A 22,963-nucleotide genomic window follows, 5' to 3' on the forward strand; every position below is an offset into this window, starting at 1 on the left:
CCAGTAAATATGAGATATGTTAATAACGGCCTCTCTCTCTCTCTCTCTCTCTCTCTCTCTCTCTCTCTCTCTCTCTCTCTCTCTCTCTCTCTCTCTCTCTCTCTCTCTCTCTCTCTCGACTCTCTCTCTCTCTCTCTCTCTCTCTCTCTCTCTCTCTCTCTCTCTCTCTCTCTCTCTCTCTCTCTCTCTCTCTCTCTCTCTCTCTCTCTCTCTCTCTCTCTCTCTCTCTCTCTCTCTCTCCCTCTCTCTCCCTCTCTCCAGCATGTCTTTGCCTCTCTTTCTCTCTGTTTACACAACATCTCTCTCACTTGACAACTGAGTTCTGTGTGTTTCGGTGGCTGTTTTGTAAACAAAAAGGGACATAACTAACAGTTAGCTTCACTTATGCTCTAGTCCACAGATAACAAACATGGAGAGAACAAGTAGCATTAGGAGAAAAGCCATGGCCAGACAACATAAGGCTGAAGTCATGATTGCTGGAGAACAACTCAGGTATGAAGAGACAGAGGGTGTGTGAGTGTGAAAAGTTGGAAGGTAAGATGTGTGTAAAGTGTGAGGCTTTTGTCTGATTTGAATTACACTTCAAGGTTGAGGCTTCATGATGGAAAACTGATCAAGGAACGACGGTACCACCTGCGCACATATCCTAACTGCTTTGTAGCACAGGAGATCATAGACTGGCTAGTGAGCCACAAGGAAGCCCCGGACCGGCAACAGCAGTCCGCCTCATGCAACACTCATGGATCATGAGATCGTTCACCATGGTAAGAAAGAAGCACTGAAGCAAGGAGATATTAAAGGCCCCTTTGTGGCAGTGAAAAGATTTTTTTTTTATAAAAGCTTCATTTACTCACTCATTTCATGATTTGAAACTGTCTGCTGCCTTTTCATAGTCTGTGATAAGAGGCTGCTGTTCAAGGATGCAAAACTGCTGTACCGCTTCCGCAAGGATGATGGCACATTTTCCCTTCATACAGAGGTGAAGATCTTCATGAGAGGACAACGACTGTATGAAAAGTAAGTGCGGCTGTGTTTGTGCTGAAGTGATCTTGGATGAGTAGGGTCAGCTGACCTCTAAGTGTCAATCATGATCACATATCAGTATGATTCTTAGGTTTGGCTCCTGTAGTGGTAATTCAAATGCTCTTTTTAGTCTGATCTGCAATGTTGTGTCTGTTTCTTTAGTCTGATTGGGGAAAAGAACTCTATTCTGCAGATGAGAGAGGAGCATGGTGTTTGCATATCAGCGCTCTTTTCCCGGCTGCAGCTGATTGACTGGCTCCTTCAGAATGGAGAGCAGAGAGCCGCTGTCGGGGGCCTGGAGCTGTGCCGGGCATTGCAGGAGCATGGCATCATTCAGCACGGTGAGTCCTCATTTGCCCTTTGATGTACGGCACTATAAAATGAGCACGTCAGTGGCTGCTAGCAGCGGGTGGCCAGTCGTGACTTTTGCAAATTCTAAAGCAAATACAGTCATTCACAAAACAAATAATTAAAAAATCCCATTCATTCAAAAATGTTTCCCACTGTTGTTTTGTGCTCTTTGTCTCTCTCTCTCTCTCTCTCTCTCACCCCCACCAACAGTGCTGAAAAAGCATGATTTCTTCGATAGTGGGCTGCTCTATCAGTTCTGCATCAATTTCCGCCGCCGCCGCCGCCTCTCTCAACTTTTACATGAAAGTGAGCAAGACAATGATGAAGGTGTGGCGCCATCGACACAGGAGGACAACCACCATGATAGTCCATTTGTTGTGCGCAAAAACCCACTCCAGGAAGCCAACAATGCTTTCCAGTCAGGTCAGAAACATATTTCTGCATTTTTGTCTGTGTCTGTTAAGTGTGCATGTTACTGGACAATAGATTTACACATAATTTAATTTAGTGGCATCAAATAAAGAGCTGAAACAAGTTACCAGTGGGCGTCGAGGCAGCTTGAACTCCCTTCAGCTTCACTCTGCTGATTTCCTCCTCCTGTCCAGCTGTCTTCAACCTCAGTCCTGAAATGCAATCCTCATCAGGCAAGTATGAACACATGTCTTGCTATATATATATATATATTTCCTGTATTGAGACAAGATTGTGTTTCTTTATCTAAACCTTGGCAGCATATAAATAAGTGATTCTAATGACCTTGCAGTACTTCACAGAACTTTTACATGTGAAGAGTTAATGGCACCTGGAGCACCCTTCATCAAGAGAGTGCTGACGGTGAGTTACTGTAATGATTCAACCTAGGCTATGTAAGAGCTAACATGTATGTCATTCCAAAGATTTTATAGCATTAATTCAATATAAACCTAAATAATAGTGCTGGAAGGCCTGAAAGTGGATAATGCTATTCACAAAATGTAACTAGCCCTTAAAATGGAAAGGTGAGCTTTTGCCTACAGGTCTACTGATATCAACGTACCATCTGTCCTGAAATGGCAAGAAATGACTAACATATTCACGCCCCTTCATACTTCAAACTGGAAATAAGAACTACGTATTTAGAGCTGAAACAATATGTTGATTAATTGATTAGTTGATGGACAGAAAATTAATTGGCAACTATATTTATAATCGACTAATCGTTTTCGAATTCAAGCAAAAATGCCTCAAAATTGGTTCTCAAATTTGAAGAATTGTTGTTTTTCCTTTTCATATGTTACAGTAAATTAAATGTTGCAGATATAGCAGAATTTAGTCAGATAAAAGAAGCAATTTGGAAGACATCACTATGGCCTCTGACAAATTATTAATGCTATTTTCTTTACATTTCATAGTCTAAATAATTAACTGAGATAATAATCATTAGTTGCAGCTCTAAATGTATTGTTTCTTTTTCTTGGGGAGATCATTTTTTATGTGAATTCATGAAGTTTTATTTGCAAAAGTCCATATCATATTATTTCATTTATAGTGGATGAGCAACTTACTGTATTTCATCGTGATCCCAGGTGATAGGAGATGCCCTGGGCTGGGGATTTGTTGTCAGAGGCACTGCTCCCTGTTATGTGCAGGCTGTGGACCCTGGAAGCCCTGCAGCAGCTGGTGGAGTTAAGGTTAGACATATGTTACACACATGGCACTGAAGGAGAATTTAACATTACAAAGAAGAAAGTAGGAGTTGGTAAACAGCACATGTAGGATTTGTCCCACAGAGACAAAAAATAAGACCTATTTCCTTGGCTTCATTGTCTTTAGGTGCGGCAATTTGTGTACCAGGTGAATGGACAGTGTGTTCTCTACCTGGACTACAGGACAGTCTCCAGACTGGTGATGACAGGGCCTCGTACTGTTGTACTGGAAGTTATGGAGCCACTGATATGACATCAAAACATCTGTCTTTAAGTCTCCCTTGTTTTGACATATCTGCATTCTGCTGGAGTTTAAATATAATGTTTATGATTTGTCTTTTCTCCCCCTTCAAATTATAGACATCAGCAATAGCAGAGCATGTGCTCATTTGTGGGAAATGAAAATAATAAATAAATTATTGATCTTGGTTGCAGCAAGAGTATGTCAACTACTAAGCTGTTGCTCCTGCGGTGTTTATCCAGAGCCAAACATTTTGAGCTTGCTCTAGCTTTAAATAAAACACTATATTTATTGCAGTGAATATACAAACTTTTAGCCATGCAGTCATTATCATCTATTTCTCACCCGCATTCCGCGATGACCTGCCTTACTCCGCCTCTGATTGGCTAGTACTCGTTGCCTCAGTTGTTTAGATTGGTTAGGTTTAGGCACGAGGAGTGAGATGATTGGGTCATGGCAAGAAAATCAAAGTCAGAGCCAATTAGAGTAGAGTAAGGGCAGGTCTTGGTAAGGTGCGGTGGGGGGATAGCGCGCCATGATCCAGCTCCCTGCTACGACTTCCGTCTTTTTGTCGTCGCCATTTTGGAATATATGGATAGCTGTTAGCAGGCTGGTTTCACCACCGGTGCACAATTACGCAGCACGTGCGGTGCTGGCCTGTCAGTCATTATATTTTGGGAGTATTACTACGTTCATGAGGTGTGTACGACGTTGTACCGCCTGTAGTGCCTCCGGCTACCTCGCTGCAGCAGGAGAGCAGATGTGACAGCTAACGGTAGCTAGCTCGGCATTAGCTCGGTACTAGCCGTGCAGCTGAGCATCAGCACCGGCTCCGAGGAGAGGGAACATCAGCATCAGTCTGTACGCCCCGACCAGCCCAGTTTAAACCTTTGTTAGACGTTTCATGCAGTAAGGCAGCCTGTGTGAAGCTAGTCTTCACATATAACAACCATAAGGTGAGTGAAACTCAGGGGTTGATTTTGTCTGTTTATATGAAGAAATGAATAACTGTGTATGCAAAGGTTAGCTTTGATGCTAAATAGGTTGACCAAGCAGAGCTAATGTTGGCTAATAACGATAGGGCTAACTTGGTTAGCCTACACCAGCTAACAATATGATCCCATTAACGCAGATATCTGAAAATCATTAGTCATAGTGGAGCAAGGAAGGTCACAGGCTCTCTGTTTCAGCAAGTTAACTTCTGCTTCTTAGTTTGACTGGAAGCATGGTCACTTTAACAGCACCGGGCCTCTGAAGAGTCCTGAACACAGATAATCTGCCAGCATTAGTAAATAGGTTGTGATTTAATGAATGGATGCAAGAGTTGGATGGGCGTATCCCTTGTTTATGAAATTGGTGTTTTATGATGACGTTCACGTTTAAAACGGGGGTAACTAATATTTGTTTGTTGTGAATTTTCTTAAAATGAAGTCAACTGTTTATTATATATTTGTCAGGAGAGATGTATCAACTCCCAGTGAATAACCTTACAAGAATCAGGAGAGCCAGGAAACAAGTGAAGAAAGCACTTGAAGACATTGGACTGGAGTACTGTAAAGAGGCAGCAGAGGTGAGTGTATTTTAGATGCATGTGTTGTGTTGTAGACACTTTTTTAATGAAGTGAGAAACCATTAGATGTTTATAATAGAGCTTATGGGTGATTATTGTTAGTGGTCATGTTTCAAAACACAGTGTTGAAGTGCTTGTGTTTAATCTGCTTTATGTCCACAGGTATTCAAAGAGTTTGGCCCTAATGATCAATTTGTAAAGGGGACATTATGCCTTGATATCTGTGCATGGGATCCATCGTACTCTAAAACACAGGTAAATCTTCTTTTGTGTCTTTTCAAATGTATGTGCCAAAAAATCAGTGTATTTATCTTAATGCTGTCATTTTTTCCCTGATGTCTTTTAGGAATACCGATCAAAGCCATTTTGCTGCACAGAATGCCATTTTTCTTCCAAATACTACTCAGGCTACAAGAATCACTTCCGCACTGTACACAGAAAAATCTTTGAGAACAAAATTCTGCTCAACTGTCCGTACTGCACGTTCACTGCAAGCAAGAGAACTTTGGAGACGCATGTAAAAATATTCCACTTACCAAGTTCAACTCGGCAGAATTATGGGAGCTCACAGGGCCTTGCGCTGCAAAAGAAGGACAAAATGTTTCTTGATAGAGCCAGACAGGGGGATGGCGTGGAGAGAGCGATGTACTATTGCAAAAAATGCACGTTCCGGGACACACTCTACAATGTTGTAAGAAGGCACATCTACAGGGAACATTTTCAGCATATTGTCTCACCATATCTTGGTATGGTTTCCGAATCATCTGTCAAAAATGGTGCTAATTCTGTCAATGGCAACAACATCCTCTGTAAACGCTGCCAGTTTTCCACTCGTAGCTATGAGGCATTAGTGCAGCATGTAATTGAGTACCACGAGCGCATTGGTGCTCAAGTCACCACCATGATTGGACATGCTAATATTATTGTTTCCAGGCCTCAAACCTTACCAGCCGCTTCTCCAAAGGCCCCTATGATGATTAACAGGAGCCACACACTTACAGCTGAGTCTATAGCACAACCAGTAATTGGCTATTTAAAGCCAGCACCCCCTATTGTTAAAAGTCAGTCCTCCATCGCAGCCAGTCAGGTGCGTGTCAAAGTTGCTGGCAGCAACAGCACTGTGGTTGAAAATAATGCTGCTGGGGTAAACACAGCCCAGACACAGAAGTGGAAGATATGTACAGTTTGCAATGAGCTTTTTCCTGAAAATCTCTATAGTGCTCATTTTGAGAGCGCGCACAAGGCAAAGAAAGTTTGGGCACTGGCCAAGTATATCATGAAAATCCACAACTTCACCAGCAAGTGTTTGCTTTGCAACCGGTATCTGCCCAGTGACACACTGCTTAACCACATGTTAATCCATGGGCTCACCTGTCCACAGTGCCACACTAATTTTCACAGTGTTGAGAAAATCATTGAGCATGTGAACCAGACTCACCCTGATGACTTTGTTGGACCTCCTGGTGCATCACCTCTAACCTTTGATCTCACCATCAAACAAGAGAAGTCCAGTAACATACAGCTTGTTGTTCTCACCTTCAACATGAAGGAATCTATCAATGGAAAAGATCAACCCGCATCAGCTCAGAATAGTGTCGTACCTCTGGTCAAGTTAACGGCTCCCAAAATGATAGAGAAGAAGATCGAACCACTCGCAAGAAGTTTCTCTTCACTGCCTTCCAATAGTGAAGTTGGGAAAACTCTGTGTCCACTGTGTTTCACCATCCTCAAAGGTCCCATCTCCGACGCTTTGGCCCTACATCTGAGGGAGCGACACCAAGTGCTCCAAACAATGCATCCCGTTGAAAAAAAGTTGACATACAAGTGCATTCATTGCCTGGGAGTGTACACAAGTAACATGGTAGCTTCCACAATTACACTGCATCTTGTGCAGTGCAGGGCTGTAGGCAGGAACCAGGTAAGCCAAGGCTTCAAGTCCGCTCTCACTCTCAACTCATCTGGGGCTGGATTCCTCAAGCGGCAGCTGCCAACACAGACCATGTCCAACCCCAAGAAGTTAAAACTGACCAAGGACTCAAAGATTTCCTCTACCACCATTGGAAACAAGGCTGACTCTGAAGGCCTCGCTCTGGATCCAAGAAGCTATGAGCACAAGACGTATGAAGCCAGGAAAAATTTCCTGACGGCCTACTTCAACCGGCGACCATACCTCTCACCTCAGGAAGAGGAGAAGCTGTCTGCCAATCTGTGGCTGTGGAAATCTGACATCTCGAGCCACTTTGCAACCAAACGAAGGACATGCGAGAGACATTGTGAGACTGCAAAGGTGCGCGTGCTGCTCGGCTTTGACATGCATGCTCTCAAGAAAGTTAAACACGACTTGATCTTTACAGAGGGCAAGTCTGGTGTTACTTCAGTGGGGAGACCTGGCGTCCTCAAGTCTGGTACTCCAAACACAGACCAAAACAAGCAATGTGAGACACTAAACTGTACCTTAAAGCTCAGTACATGCACTGAGACCATATCCATTGACTCAGACAGTGAACCAGAAATGGTGGATAGACCTACTGAGAATGAAAATGTTGACAACAACCAGCATGAGAATGTAAAATCTCAAGAGCCAGCAGACCTGACAGAAAAGACAGAACCGGTGAACACAGATGATCCCTCAAGAGAAAAGGAGACTTCTTTGCCGGATGAGAAAACAAATGCTTTGATGACTTTCTGTTAAGTGTCCCTGCTTAGCAGTGTGCCTTCGTTGAGTAACAGTTGAGTTTTTTTGGGAGAATACGGAAGACCCAGATTATTTGCATATGAAATAGCCTCAGAGGGAAAGAAACAGTTTCAAGTCACAAACTTTTAGACTAATGGCATGGTCACAAAATATTTCAATTCCAGTTGTTGATCTCATTATCAGTGTTTGAAAGGAGACAAAACAGTTACACTATAGTACACAAGTGTATGGCATATGTACGTGACATTGTATATACTTTATCCATTGTTCTTTGTTAGTTTCCCCATGAATCTGTTATTCACTGGTTAACTCACAGGATTTATGAAGCAAATATGTCAACCTTCTGACTTCCATAGTTGTTTTTTTTTTTTTTTTGTCTCAACTAAGACAATGAACTGTATCATATTGTCATTTCACATTTAGAAAGTGTATTATATGGTAATTGCTTATGTACACGTTTTAATAAATACAATTGTTTAATAAGAATATTGCTGTTTTTTCACCTCTACACAAGTAACACTGTTAAAATGATGTTCTGTTCCAGGTCAATATGAAAACACTTTCAAGAAAACATCTTTTAGGTGAATAACTTTTCAGAAGTTGTCAGTAGAGTGAGAGAATGTGAGAATGTATCAAAGCTTTGCAGACATAGTTTTGTGAAGTGGAATTTATAATCAGCTAGAGGTTAGTTTACTCTTTATCTTTACCATTAACTACTAAGTCACTTCACTTACAATAAGTATGTATACAATATATAACATTAAAAATAATGAAATGCCAGGCTATGGGAGTCTATTAAAATCTGTTTAAATTCAAGCTAAATTAATTAAAATTAAGAAAAATATGTTTTTGCTTTAATTAAGATGTAGTGAGGCAGGTAAAATACTATTATATACACATCCAGCTCAAGTATAACAATATATAAACAATAGAAGAGATATAATATACTATTTTCTGAGTATACAGTGAGTACTGTTTCAGTTATAATAAAACTACATGCTTTTTTCCAGGTATTTTGTTATCATTCCGTGGCGCCACATTTCCGGTCCCTCTCAGCCGCTGATTGGTGTAGGAGCAGGCAGAGACGGGACTTCCGGCTGGTACAGTCACACAATTGGCCAATCGACAGCGTGCATTTACAGTCCAGGCCCCAGAGTCTGTAGCTGCAAAAATGTCCGTATTGTATGTGTATTCACAACTACAGCCTTTAGTTACTCCATAGCTGCACCCTCCAAAGGGAAAACAACATTTAAGCACTTGTAAGTATGACTGTCAACAGTGGTTACCTCATATCACTCCCACGGATGTAGTTTGTGCTCGTTTTTTAGGCGTATTTATAAACCGCTAGTTAGCGCATGTAGCTAAAACTGGAGGCATATCACGTTATAGTTGACTCGTAGCCAGAACTGTAATGTAGATCCAGCTGTGATCAGGCTGCCATCTACACGCACACATCTGGCTCGGTAAAAATCGTAGTTATTTAGTAATGTTAAGCTTCCTGGCTGCTGTTTATCTGATGTTAGTTAGCTCACGGTTAACTTGCTGCTGACGGTGACCAACCCAAACAACATCCACCGATAAAAGTGACGTTAACGGAGAAATACTTAGTGAGCTGTTTACACTGAGCGGAGCAGCTATAAACACCAACTCTTTATTTATCTGACAGTGTATGTGTGACTGCTGCTGGACTGAGAATGATTTAACGTAAATAACTTTCTTTAAGAGCTTTTTTTTGTTTGTTCAAAGTTTGAACTAATATCTCATTTAAAGGCCCATACCAGTGTTTCTGTTGTTTTTTTTAACTTAATGTATTTTTGCTATTTGTAGATTAATTCAGGTTATATTTTATATTTTCCGACTCCTAACAAATCACATGTCACGAAAAGACCAAAACAACACTGAGATGACCTCACTGTCAAGTATTGCCAGTGTAGCCATAGCCTGTTACAGCTGTGCCACAAACAGCTCAGATATCCAAAAACGATATAAAAAACATTATTGAGCCACATTGTTGCTCTCATCATGACATTGTGATAAAAAACATGGACCTTGTAGTTTATTTTGAGTTATTCCCAAGTGAAAGTTGTGCTCATCAAATTCAAAGTTCCCAGTTGTTTTTTAAAATCTTTATTATTATTATTATTAATGACATGTATGTATATTTTAGAGCTGGGTGACATGGATAAAATCAAATACCCCAATATTTTTGACCCAGTGACTCGATATCAATAACCCAACAATGACTATCAGTGATTTCACAGAATATTTACACAATGAGAAGTTTGATAAATAATCATTAGTAATGTGGACATAATGACTAAGTGAGTAAAAGTAAACAATAGAGCAGCTAGAAGAGTCTTAATTTTGCTGCAATACACCAGCGTTTATGCCATATAACTTATTACAATATCCAAAATCTAAGATGATACTTAGACTTTTATTATGATATCAATGTGACGTCAATATATTTCCCAGTCCATATATATATTTCTAATTTGATATTTGAAATGAACTGATGTTTTTGGGCCTCAGACATGGTTGAGTAAGTTGGAGAGGTATTGATATAGACTAACACACTGGCTTTTTGTCTTATGAGAGGGTTAGGGTTACACCTTTTTTGTTTTGTTTACTATTTTCAAATTTATTCCACACAAGTTTGGATACAATTTTCTTACCTATGTAGGGGTCCATTGGTTTCTATTTATGACAGAGTAATGCAGTTCAGACACTTAAATCAATATGCTGTTAAAGTCATAGATTTGACATCCGCTGTGATTTACCACACAAGTGTCAATAGCCTGCTGATAGAAAGTGTATTATATGGTAATTGCTTATGTACATGTTTTAATAAATACAATTGTTAAATAAGAATATTGCTGTTTTTTACACAAGTAACACTGTTAAAATGACGTTCTGTTCCAGGTCAATATGAAAACACTTTCAAGAAAACATCTTTTAGGTGAATAACTTTTCAGAAGTTGTCAGTAGAGTGAGAGAAAAATGTATCAAAGCTTTGCAGACATAGTTGATTCTCACACTGTAATGAACTGGAAATAAAATCTAACCAGAAGATGCTCAAATACAGCATTACCTGCTAAATGTTTTCTCTTGCACAATGTTTGCTTCATGTGCATTTTTCTCATCCATGTTTGCTTCCAGGCTGCTGTTGCTAGCTTCAACATAAGGTGAAGAAGCTCTGATGTGACAGCTGCAGGCTGTGAGGATGGCAGCAGACACAGTGGGGTCCGATTAGACTGGCTGTGTGTTGGAGGTCCACAGTTTGGAAATAATGCCGTACAGTAACAGAGAGCTGGTGGAGTTCTTCATAGGCCACAAGTTGTCTCAGAAGGACTACCCAACCTCTCTGCTGAGGCCCGAGGATGCCAGTGGAAGGACCGAGAAAGACAAGGCCACCACAGCTGCTAGTAATGGCTCCCTGCTCACCAGCAGGAATGGCAGCAGGCAGCTGGGGACATCATCATCCCCTCATGGCGACATAGAGGCTGTGAAGGCAGCGCTTCGGGACTCGGCCGACAAGTTTGAACTGCTCTTCACAGAAGCGTTTAGTGACCTCTCCTCACAGATTGACATCACTCCTGAAACAGCCTACCACAGCTTTAAGAGCGTGATGGACGAAGTGTTCAAGGACGGAGTCAATTGGGGACGTGTAGTGGGCCTCTTCACTTTTGGCGGTGCTATTTGTGTGAAATGCGTCGAGAGGAATATGAGTGACTTGGTTTCCCGCATCGTTGACTGGATGACTATTTACCTGGATGAGCACATCAACCCGTGGATCCAGAGCCAAGGAGGCTGGGTGAGTAGGCAGAGGGATGAACTCAAGATGCTCGTTCATTTATGGAAAACAAAAGAAATACTCCTCAGAAAAAGTAACCTTTTAGTGTCAGATATATATCACCTGCAGGGTTGAAAGTTGGCCCTGAAAAGTTTATAGTCTGCTTCATCATGGAGGAGATTAGATTTAAAGCAGTTATGGTGGATTCCAGTGAGCACCCAGGATACTGACAAAAACAAGGATAACATTAGCAGAATATTACTTTAAACCAGATTAGGATTATATATTAACAATTAAAGCTGTTTATCAAGCAGAATGGTTGTGAGTCTGATGAAAGTTATCTTGCTGTACATTTGTCTCTTTTATTGTATATTCTACATATTGAATGAATCAAAAATGTAACTGATGATCCAAAATACTGCAGGATGTAGAGATCTAGTAACAAAACTCCTCTCCCTCTTTTTGTCTGAATCTTAAATTTCTACTCCAGGACTGCTTCGTTGAGCTTTTCGGGCGTGAGGCAGCCGTAGCGGGAACAACATCTCGGGATTCTCTGAGGAGGTGTCTGCTGGCTGGAGCGGCGCTGCTAATGGGAGTGCTGGTCGGCGTGCTCATTGCTAAGAAACAGTGAAGGTGTCGCATCCTACCCACCGCTGCACAAAGCCCTCGTGTAATGCTACGCCAACATTAAAAAAAAATAAATAAAACCCCCAACAAACTAAACTTAATAGTTAATGTTTACAAAAAGCCCAGTCTGCTTGTGCACTGACAGAATGTGGATTTGGTTGAAGCAGGAGTAAAGCAGTAGGAGTGTCCATCATATGTAGCTTGGTGTGAGCTGATATACTCCTCACCCCGCTTTGTCCTGTGTCTTTTTAATTGTTTTTGTTTTTTTTAACACACAGCAGATTTTCAGTTTTTTTTTTAAAGAGTGTCACTGAAGACTGGAAGTGCTTTAACGAACCTGATAAGCTAAGAGACAGTGACACAGATTCAGCTGGTTTGATGAGACTGCTTTTTTTTTTTTTTTTTCTTTTGGATGTGTTATCCAAGGACCAATTTTTATCACTTAAAATACCAACTTACAGCTGACCGAGAGTATAAGTTATATTTCCTTTTCACTGTGTAATGCTCAGCTCCTTTTTTGTTGGCTGTATTGGAGTTTTAAGCATGCTTCAAAAAAATAAATATATTTATGTTATTCTTTTGTCTTTTGTTTTGTTTGTCTCATAAATTGCATTATACACACTGTATCTCCCAAAGGACTCATATTACATATTTATTTCATGAAAGAAAAGACCATTTCAAACCCAAATTCTTCTCTTCATCAGATACATAGGTATTAGATCTACAACAGGAAGTTTTTACAGGAGCAGATGATGATATTTGGGAGATATAATGCCATATATAGATTGTTTTAACAATGCATACTATCTTGTACATCAGTTCAATACCATCATAATGTGCATCAACAGTGTACATGACAATGTGAGCTACACACACATGAATGAGTGTTATCTCTAAACTGCAGCGTTCAGTCTTTTACATCCTGTGCACACTTGTCAGTTGGGGAAAATGTTGAGTTGCAGTACATAGTTTTATCCATGAGGGGGTGCTTGTGTACCACGTGTTTCAAAAGGAGCATGAAATTACACACAGAGTCATGGTAGTTAAATGAATAATGATTATTTGTAACCTTTAAATAATCTGTTGTTAAAAGTGACACACCCTGGAAACACATGTATGCTCCGATTGAATCTTATTTTATCACCCAGACTTACAAAAGATAAAACACATTATCAGATCACTTGCGTCCACATTAGAAAAGCTTCTTCTACAACCAATGATATCCTATGACAGTCTGAATGGGAAAAAGAGACAAACAATTGAGTAGGAAAGAGAGTGAAGGGCACTAACGGATGGCCCTGAGTGTGAACTGGAGCAGGCCTGTGGTTGCTAATCTATCCCTGTCATTTGTTGCCATTTCCCCAGAGCATAGCTGGCGGCAGCAGCAGATAAACACCAGATAGAGACAGTTAAGGAAAAAGAGTATAAATTATGGACATGCTTGCCAAATTTTTTTTTTTAAATATTTTTTGTCTTTTTTGCGCTCAATTACTTGTTTCGGTGAAGGTTCTGATAACACCTGAGGGGGGAAACATTTCGATTTCAAACATTTCTCTGCTTAAGCGTGATTTAGAGTAAATGTTGAATAGATGGGGGAAATGGATAATGATAGAAAACCCCAAAAAATCTCATTCTGAGACTTCAAAGAGCATCCTTGCATTAAATTCCCATCATCATGCTCCTTGGAGAATTAACATTGGTTGACTGCTAATGAAAGTGAAGAAATTCAACTCAAAATCAACTTTTTTTTCAGGTGTCAAAAAAAAAATAAAAATAAAATCAACATTTCTATCTCAAAGTTCATCACCAGTACTCTCAGAGGTGTGAGTGTGGGTGTCATGCGGTGTCTTGTGTGGGCGGCATGCCCAGATGTTCATTGGGCTCTGCTCAGTAGGCCGAAACCAAATGCATAAATGAAAGTCTTATTTCTCCCTCAAGTCTGCACTCAAGCATGCACAAACCTATGAAAACAAGCTGAGCGACGTGTGTGTGTGTGTATGTGTGTGTTTGTGTGTGTTTGTGTGTGTGTGTTCATTTATAGTCATGTCTCAAGTGAAGTGTTTTAAGTGTGCCCACAGATTATGAAATCAGACTGGGTTGATATGACCCAAACGTGACCCAAATGCTGATACAGAAACTGAACGATTATGAGCAAACAGGTGGAGTGAATGTAGAGGAGTATTGATCTGCTCCTTACAATATGATACTAATAAAACAGCTGTATATATAGTCATAACTCCTTTAAATGTTATGTTAATGTCTATGTTAAAAGTTCTTCAGTGTACGGTGCCCCTCGTAGACTAACTGACAGGGGGTGTGAGAGTGGCGATGCCAGAAGCAGGTGGATGGTTTAGGGTCTGTGGCCTCAGTGATAACTTATCAGTCATCCCCCAGTCCTGAGTGAGCAACCCCAGCCCATAAAACACACACACACACACTACCGTACTGTGTGTACGATGTGGCACTTTAGATAAAGTACTCCCGCTAATGAAATGGCACTTAGAGGCAGTTTTGCAGTTGATGCAAAACTCTGTAAAAGAACTTTACGTAAATAATCTAATCTTGTAATGTTACAAAGATGTGTTTGATCAACATGAAAAGTTATCTCTGGTTCATAGAGTGGGAGAACCTGAATAGAAACAATCACAGTAACCCAACATGACTGAAAACTTAAAATGAGAACTGTTTTTTACACTATACCATGAAACACTCTTTGACTCTTCAGCTTTTTAGGTTTTTGTCTTTGGCCTTTTGGGGAACAAATTAAACTGTGCTGTGATGTGAAGAAACACGTCATGACTTATCATTACGAAGCAAGTTCTTCTCACATTTGCGTTCAAGCATGACATGAGAGCGGAAATTTTATGCATGAAAAAAAATCCCCTCCTTGTGAGCATACAAATAGTTCTGAGTACAATAAATACAAACATGACCTTGTGTGCATGTACGTTTTAACAGTCGCTCATTAACTGGCAGCCGCTTCAGACATAAAAGCAGTTGCACATAAAAGTGTGGCACTTTAGTTGAATGTTTGTCACTTCTGCGGAATGGTGAATTTGCATAACCCGCTATGTACAATTACACTGTCAAAGTGGAGCGCTGCCTGCACAAAGAGACTATTATACCTGTGCAGGGGAGTACAATAACACCACAGATGAGGCTTTGCAGTGGTCAGACCAAAAAAATGAACGGATGAACTAAAAATTCAAATGATATCAAAGACAACAGCCTTCACAACTCCAACCAGTATGAGTCAAACCTTTTATTATTTTCTCTGTAGAACTTCAATTCAATGTTAAATATCAATTCTGGAAATACAAAACAAACCAACACAAAACCAAAATATAATTTCACATTATGAATAATATTAAAGGGGCTAGGACACAGATATGGCAGTCGAATCAGGTATCTCTGTTTGTATTTACAGCTGAGACAATTCCCAATCAGTGTGTTTACATATGTGGCAACCTGAGTAGAGTGGTTTCATCTGACTTAAATCAAACTCTGGATCAAAATATCTACAATATTGGGGTTTCCCCCTTAAAATACAGTGAAAATAAACAGAAAACTTAATTCACATGAAATCCAGTGCAGAAACACATATGTACAAATCCACACAAATAACTGGCAAGCAAGCAAGCGTACTGATTCCTGAATATATATAAAGCATTGCTTGGTAAGAACTTTGTCCCCCCTGCAGTAAAGGTTGTCTGTTTTTTTTTCTTTTTCTTTACACCAGTGTGGGCACCATACCAGTGTTGAGGTGGTGTGTGTAGGGTAAGTTGGCGGAGGCGTGCAGTGGCGACGGTGTTTGGATGAGGTGCGGTGTGTGGCTGTAGGTCAGCAGAGTCCCGTGGCCAAGGGAAAAGGGCCCACAGTTGTCGTCCATAGAGGGTGGCTGGTTCACCTCCGAGTATGACTCCAACATGGCGGCCTTCTTGCTCTTCTTGTTCTTGTTGGACACTTTTCTGTTGCGAGTTTGAATGCCGTCCTTCTTCATGGTGAGGGGCCGGTTGACCTGTGAGGAGAGAGAAATGTGGATGTTTGAATGTTTTACTTCAAAATGGTCCAGATGTAAGACATGGAGCCACGCTGCAGTTTAGGGATGCTTTCATTAACATAGCTAGTGGACTCACATTATGCAGTTTAAAGTAGAGTCCACAGGCGTTACACACAGGTTCTCCATTGGCATTGCGTCTCCACAGTGTTGTTGTGCTTGTGTGACAGTTTGCACACAGTGTGCCTGCCCGCTTGCTGACAATCTGAAACACAGACAAGAAATCATCAGGGTTTCTTTTCCATACAATGAAATGAACTGTTGTTTAATTACTTATTTAAAAAAGAAAGAAGGAAAATATTTTCTTTCATTTAGACACCAAAAGAAGTACCACATCAGTGTGTCATACCAGTCTCTTCTTGGGCCGGATCAAAGGTCTGTTTTGGCCATTCATCTTGTGGTACAGTCCGCACGCGTTGCACAGGTAGTGGCCTGTACCATCCCGGCGCCACAGAGGGGTAGCTGTGGCCCCACAGTTCACACACTCTCTGGCCTCTGTTCAAAAAGCAAAAGTAAACCATTCTTACTTCATGTTTTAGTATAAGGGACAAAACGCCACACACACTTTTTAGAAAAAACTACTTCCAGTAAGTCTTCAGACAATATTTGGAAAGAGATTCTGAACAAACGTCTTACAGTTACTGTTACTGAGGATCCAGTAAACACAGGAGAGTTAATATCTCATTATGGAACAAAGATATTCTCTAGAGATTTGATTGTTTCACATGAGCCCCCCTTAGTAGATGGAGTTTCCCACTTGCCATGTCATTTCTATGACTGTGAAACTCAGTCTAGTTATCTTGAAGATCATGTAATACAATTTAAAGCTCCAGATCAGCCACTTAATGAAACTTGTGGTTTTTTTCTAGAAATCAACCTTCCATCTCAAATATTATTTGTTTAAATTGTTTACCCATCTTTCCTGTTATGTAAATTATGGACATGACAACATACAGACACAGAATATAACATGTCTTGGTGTGCTCTCACCTGGAGTGGATATCCTCATCTTGTTGCGCATTTTAGGGGAGTATGAGGGGCTTATCCAAGCTCCAGGGCTGGAGTAGAGGGCAGAGCTGTAATCCTGAGGCCCACTCATGTACGAGCTATAAGGGCTCAGCATGTGCGGGTGGGAGTGGGATGACGACGTGTACATACTCCCAGCCGCAGGGGTCAGGTTCAGAAAACTGCTGCTGGCCCCTAACCCCCCCAGCGGGCTCATGCGCTCGGCCTTGAGGGCCTCTTGAAGCCGGGGGCTCTCCCTGCCATCTCTACCGGGAGAGGAGTATCCATCTCTGGAGGTGGTGAAGGAGGAGGTGATGCTGGGGGTGTACAGGGAGGTTGGAGTGTGTGAGTGCAGCGGGGTCTTGGTGAGAGGGCTGCTGCTCCAGGTGGAGGGTGGAGGGTTATAGGGTGAGCCCAGGGAGTGGCTGCCCGGCGTGTCCAGCAGCTGGAGGTTGCTGATGAGACTTGGTGAGGTGAACACCTGTCGTACTGTGGACCGAGGGACAGAAGAAGCAAAGTCATCTACAGCTCTCATTAACATTTTGAAAGCATCATGATTGAGTAGGTGGGTGTGATGGAGTGGGAGTGGGAGTGGGTGGGAGCACTGACCCGAGCTGTGTCTGTAGGTGGACGGCGCTCGGCTGTGACTCGGAGTGGAGAAGAAGGAGGGCAGGCTGGTGTAGTCGCTGTCTTGGCCAGAGAAGAAGGCCTCACCCTCTTCTCCTGGAGGCAGCAGGCCTGGCTCAGAGGAGAAAGCGCCCAAATGATCTGAGCTGAGCAGAGATGGAGACACCCAGTGGGACTGTTCTGAGGAATCCTCCATGCTGATAACCTGTGGCAGGACAACCAGACGTGCAGGAATGTGAATAAATAGGTGTTTTTTGGATGTGTGTTAAATGAAACATCAGGTTGATTTAAAAAAAAAACTTTAGTCAGATTATATAAAGGTACGCAGGAATTTAATGCCTCCAGCATCTCTGCTGTCTGATTTTGAACTTTGAACTTTGAGTGAGGCAGATATTTTATCACCACACTCTTCACCTCACAAAAACTAAGAGTGGATTTAGTGATTTCAGGACACCAGGAAAAACGATGTCTTGCTTTATTTTCACCTTTTCTGTGATTGGGAATGCTTGGATTGGCAGTAAGGTAAAACTATTCATTATTAACTATCAATAATAAAACTATTAATACCACACAGTAAAAGCACTGTAAAAAAAGCCCTGCATTTGAATGTTTACTTGAAGTGAAGACTGAGAGAGAGTTATTATCAGCACAGTGTACATAAATGATCTTAACATCTGTTCAGGGTGGAGCTTTTAATTCTAATTATTTTATAAAATACTAGATGTAGCATCATATCTCAACCTGCAATATTACAGTAACATTTATCTGTCTGATAAATGTAGTGGTACAATGTTTCCTCTCAAGTGGAAGTATACAATTGTTGTAAGTATTTTCAGGGTGTTATGAGTTAGAAAAGGAACATAATTCAACATTTTTCATATCTAAACATCATACTAAATATGTGGGTGTTTAGGGCCTCTTTAGTTGGGGAGGCAAGCAGTTGCTTGACTAATGGTTAAGATAAGATAATTCATTATTAATTCTGTAGGGGAGGAATTTGCCGTGTTATAGCAGCAAAGCGGATCAAATGGAAAAAAACAAAAAAAATCTAAAATAAAGTGTACCCCTGACAACAACCGCTATAACTTGAAGTTATCAGGGACAAGATCTCTCGACAGTCGGCTTCTTCAAACTTCCTTTTCTAGGATCCTCATTTGACTGTGGCTGAAAGTAAAAACTAAAAATAAATGGGTCTATAAATGTGGGGACGCAGCCAGTGACCAAACGGTTACTAGTGACCTTTCAACAATAGGTGTGCCAGTTGAAAGAATGCAAAAAAGATATGTCCTCAGGGACGCCCTGCAGGGTGGACAAATAGCACAGCACCCCAACTAAAAAAGAACAACTGTAAGTTGTTGTGGGTTTTTTTTTTTTTTTGGGGGGGGGGCATAGTGTGAACAGGAACCTCCGTTACACTGCTTTAATTATGTAATATACTCACACCAGTCTTCTTAATGTATGAGGTGTGTTTAAATTGTGAATTTGTGAAATTCTAGAGCATAAAGGGCACACTGGAGACTCCTCAAAAAAAGAAACTGACAGTGAAACAAACAAAATGACATGGTGTGAACTACAGTAACGGACACATTGGCTTCATATCTTTAGAGGAAAGAAAAGAGGAAAGAGAAGAGGCTGATAGTGCCTGATAAAGTCTGAGAAAATCTGATAGACTGCATTATTATAATGCTAAATATATCCAGCCCCACTGATACAACACAACCATCATCTCATCTGATTAATAGAAATCTGTTAGACTAGAAATGTGGCTAAAGTAAGAAAGCTCAGTGGAGTGAGACAGCTTTTTAGTGGGAGAGCATCAAATGAGATTGCACTGAGAAAAAAGTAAACAGTAAAAACAGACTGAAATAATCACATTTAGATAGATTCATAATTTAGAATGAATTTTCCTCAGATATCAGCTTTACACAGAAATGATTAATGAACCTGGGGCCTAATGCTTGTTCTTATTGAAGGTTTAATGAGTAGCACACTTATTAGAATTAATACTATTCTTACATAGATACAATATTAAAGTAACCTGATATAAATTGATTCAACTAAGTTATGTAAAAGATTACAGTTAAATACATGCAAGGAGATATGTTAGAGAAAATGAAAATCTAAATAAGGAAAGTTAAATAAAGAAATTAAATTATATAAATAAATAAAATGCTACAGTTTAAGAGAGACTGTCATTTTATTGAGAGGAAAACAGAATCTCTGTCCTGCCAAAGCATATCTTAAGTCCTCACCTCTTGTATCTCCACAAGTCACAGTCAATCAAACAATAAAATACTTGAAGTGATATTAAACCTTCATCAATCCAAGTTTCAAATGCACAAAATATGTATTTGTAACCCAGCTATTCTCTATCAGATCTATGAACCACTGGTGTCCACTGAAGATTAAGAGCGACAGGAAACAAAGAAACGAGGGGTCACCTACCTGAGTGGTCTGAGTGAGGTGAGTTTAGGACTCGGGGGTTAGATTAGTGTAGCCAGGTGGAAGGAGTCTACGTCAGTATGGACTGATGGCTAGAAGAACTTCTCACACCACCAGTGAAGTTTTGGGCTAGGAGACAGTCTGTGGGAGGGGTTGGGGACAACTTTTTTCTTTTTTTTTTTGAAAGACACACCTCTTTGATCCAAACTTGTACAAGGGCAGATGCAGCATATTTACAGCTCTGCATTTTAAAAATGCGTCTAATTCATCTACCAATTTAAAAAAAAAGTTTGAATGTTGGCCTTATGAAGGTCTCATCTGAGGCAAAAGATGAAGGTGTCAGCTTTAAATCTTCCCCTGTCCTTCCTTTATGGCTGTGTCTGATGGTGGTGTAGTAATGATAACATGTTTGTATCTTGAATGATTGCCAGAGGAAGCAGCACATGTTTTAAAAAAAAAAAAAAAAAAAGCATGTGTGTGCAAAATGTGTGCAGTAGATTTATTAGTTTTAATATTTGCACACATACACATATAAATGAAAACCACAGTATGTCACAGAGCTGCTGCTTGATGGGTGCTTTTTGTCTGTTGATGAAATGTGCATACAGTCTCTGATAAGACCAGGCCCACATGGAAAAGAGTTTGACAGACATTTGAACAAAGCAAATATAAAATGCAAAGACTCAATTTCTTTGTGGTCCAGCAAAGCTTAGAGTGGAACACAGTAATGCAAATTGCCAGAGGAGCTGCAATCATGGAGAGAGATATGGTCAGGACACGGCCTGGCCGCGCACAAGCCCCACACTGTCCCAGTCATTTGATAGTCAAAGCAGCCCCCAACTTTCCTCTCTCTTTGTTCACTTACAGTTTTCAGGGAAATCAGGGGAGGAAAACAGTTGGGAAAGAATTGAGGCCTTTTTTTTTATTTTCAACTCTATGCACTTTTTCTACCTTTAAAAAAAAAAACCCAGAGCAGGTGAATTGAAACATCTCCTGAAGGTAGCGAAGGGCAGATAAACTGCATCCGTTAGGCCAGATGCAAATCAATATATAGGTCATCGTAACTGTGGCACACATTTATAATTGAGCCGCCCGTTTCCTTAAAGCTTTTCATGCTTTCTACAGTTACTTGGCATGAAAGTCTCATCCTCTGCCAACAGAAACAAACTGTTGAATATATTATAGTAAAAGCTGGTAAGATCACAGGTTGGAGCGAAGTGGTAGCAACTGGCCAGAATTCAAAGCATTTCATTATATGAGAGGAAAAGGTGACTTGAGGACGTACAAACCTACTGACCTACTCAGAACCACAATCCTAGACACCTCTTTATTTTACATTATTTATATGGCAACAGTTTAAGGTCTCTAAATGTGTGTGCTCTGCTTTCTTTGCATGCAATTGATATTTTCATATGTATACATTGTGCTGCTGTGCTGTGTTACACTGCTGCACAGCCAATCACCCCATGACCAAATATACAGTAACTGATTGTTTTTATTCATTGCATGGCGGCAAGGAGACTACTGTTTATCTTTATTATTAATTAAGCATAATTTTGGCTGTTTTCTTGCCATAACTAGGACCCAGACAGAGTTACAAGTCCTTTGCTTCAAAGTTTGAATGTCAGGTGAACCCTAAATTGTTAGTAAATGTGAATGTGTTTCCAGTTAGCTCTGTGATGCACCGGCAACCTGTGCAGGATGTTTCTCACTTCTCGTCCAGTGCATGCTGGGAAGACTCCAGCATGCCATGACTCTGTAAGCACACATTGAGAAATGCTGGAAAGGTGGAGGGATAAATAGTTTCTAATAGTAATTTATCATATCATCTATCCACAGGAGGTTTATCTCTTTGACACTTATATTTATGCTTTTATCAGCGTGGAGACATTCCTCTGAGGGACGACTGTACACTAAATGAACTGAAAAGAGCGGCGCTTCTCACAGTGAAGCAGCAGTCTGTGTGAATGAGAGTAACATTATGGGTGAAACTGTGAGATGAGTTCTGTGTGGACAGCTGGGCAGGGATGTGGCGGCTGTCACTGTGTGAGCGGGCTGCTCTGCTCTGATAAGACATTATCAAGATGAAAGGAGGAGGCCAGGAATTACATGCCCGCTCTCTGTCATACAGCACCACAGACATACACACAGACCTACAGGACGTTGCAGCATGTCCGTGGTCGTGTATGTCCGCTGGAAAAGGGTACCATACAACCGACACGCAAAGACACACACACACACATGCACAACACGCCTGTTCTTTTGACAGTATCTCAACAGAAACAGTTTGAGCTGACAATGGAACGTCTCGTTGGACAGTTGGGAGGTTGTTACTGGGAGATGGATGGTGTTGTGTGTCACCCGTGGACTTTGGGGACAGCTTTCTAATTCCCAAGAAGCAGGCTTCTGTGTAGGCGGTGGTCTTATCTCTGCCACACAGGGCCTGCAGCGACAGTGGTATACCCAGGAGAACTCTCTCTCTCTCTCTTTCTCTCTCTCTCTCACACACACACAAACATGCACACACACACACACACACAAATAATAACTAATATGTGTGTGCTTTTCTTGGCACATGACTCTGATCCGCACATGATGTTCTGTCTGCCAGCAGTGTGTTATGAGTGTACATCTCTGCAGTGACTAATAAAGTTAGTGGTTGAGCAGCAGTCATCATTAAGACATCATAGCTTTTAATACGGCTGATTTGTGTAATCTCAGTATTGTGATGGCTGCAGACATAGACATGTATACAGAAGCACCTAAGCATATCTGCATGTATATAACTGTGTTTTTCCTCTTTTTTTAAAAAGAAACTTTGTATTTTTAGAGTTTTTGTTTTTTTCT

The 22,963-nt window shown here is 40.8% G+C and overlaps 4 protein-coding genes across 7 annotated transcripts; 3 read left to right on the forward strand and 1 right to left on the reverse strand.

Annotated features, from left to right (window-relative positions):
• The first annotated feature begins 409 nt into the window (after positions 1–409).
• si:dkeyp-97e7.9 (DEP domain-containing mTOR-interacting protein) lies at positions 410–3,312 on the forward strand. The gene is given in 12 exon segments (XM_053315454.1): positions 410–492; positions 588–709; positions 712–735; positions 738–764; positions 894–1,017; positions 1,186–1,364; positions 1,585–1,797; positions 1,883–1,963; positions 1,966–2,022; positions 2,138–2,208; positions 2,940–3,044; positions 3,187–3,312. Coding segments are annotated over 12 exon segments (1,212 nt in total).
• Positions 3,313–3,888: 576 nt separating this feature from the next.
• adnpa (activity-dependent neuroprotector homeobox a) lies at positions 3,889–7,767 on the forward strand. The gene is made up of 4 exons (XM_053316458.1): positions 3,889–4,256; positions 4,758–4,870; positions 5,033–5,125; positions 5,217–7,767. The coding sequence occupies exons 2-4, from the start codon at positions 4,763–4,765 to the stop codon at positions 7,560–7,562; spliced, it is 2,547 nt and encodes an 848-aa protein (XP_053172433.1). The 5' UTR covers positions 3,889–4,256; positions 4,758–4,762; the 3' UTR covers positions 7,563–7,767.
• A 946-nt stretch (positions 7,768–8,713) lies between these two features.
• Positions 8,714–12,553, forward strand: LOC128355487 (bcl-2-like protein 1). Of its 4 annotated transcripts, none has more exons than XM_053315747.1 (4): positions 8,721–8,824; positions 10,488–10,524; positions 10,725–11,379; positions 11,849–12,553. In XM_053315747.1, exons 3-4 carry the CDS (start codon positions 10,855–10,857, stop codon positions 11,987–11,989), a joined length of 666 nt encoding a protein of 221 aa, XP_053171722.1. In that variant the 5' UTR covers positions 8,721–8,824; positions 10,488–10,524; positions 10,725–10,854; the 3' UTR covers positions 11,990–12,553. The 4 variants fall into 4 exon arrangements, with proteins under 4 accessions (XP_053171724.1, XP_053171722.1, XP_053171726.1 ...); XM_053315750.1 differs by lacking the exon at positions 8,721–8,824 and adding an exon at positions 9,000–9,028; XM_053315749.1 differs by lacking the exon at positions 10,488–10,524 and having other exon boundaries at positions 8,714–8,828.
• Positions 12,554–15,690: 3,137 nt separating this feature from the next.
• gata1a (GATA binding protein 1a) lies at positions 15,691–20,185 on the reverse strand. The gene is made up of 6 exons (XM_053316040.1): positions 20,120–20,185; positions 17,657–17,879; positions 17,033–17,536; positions 16,392–16,537; positions 16,122–16,247; positions 15,691–16,003 (listed from the first exon to the last, which is right to left on the reverse strand). The coding sequence occupies exons 2-6, from the start codon at positions 17,868–17,870 to the stop codon at positions 15,716–15,718; spliced, it is 1,278 nt and encodes a 425-aa protein (XP_053172015.1). The 5' UTR covers positions 17,871–17,879; positions 20,120–20,185; the 3' UTR covers positions 15,691–15,715.
• Positions 20,186–22,963: the final 2,778 nt, after the last annotated feature.

The sequence above is a fragment of the Scomber japonicus genome, chromosome 3, assembly GCF_027409825.1.
Source record: "Scomber japonicus isolate fScoJap1 chromosome 3, fScoJap1.pri, whole genome shotgun sequence".
In the NCBI taxonomy this organism is placed as follows: Eukaryota; Metazoa; Chordata; class Actinopteri; order Scombriformes; family Scombridae; genus Scomber; species Scomber japonicus.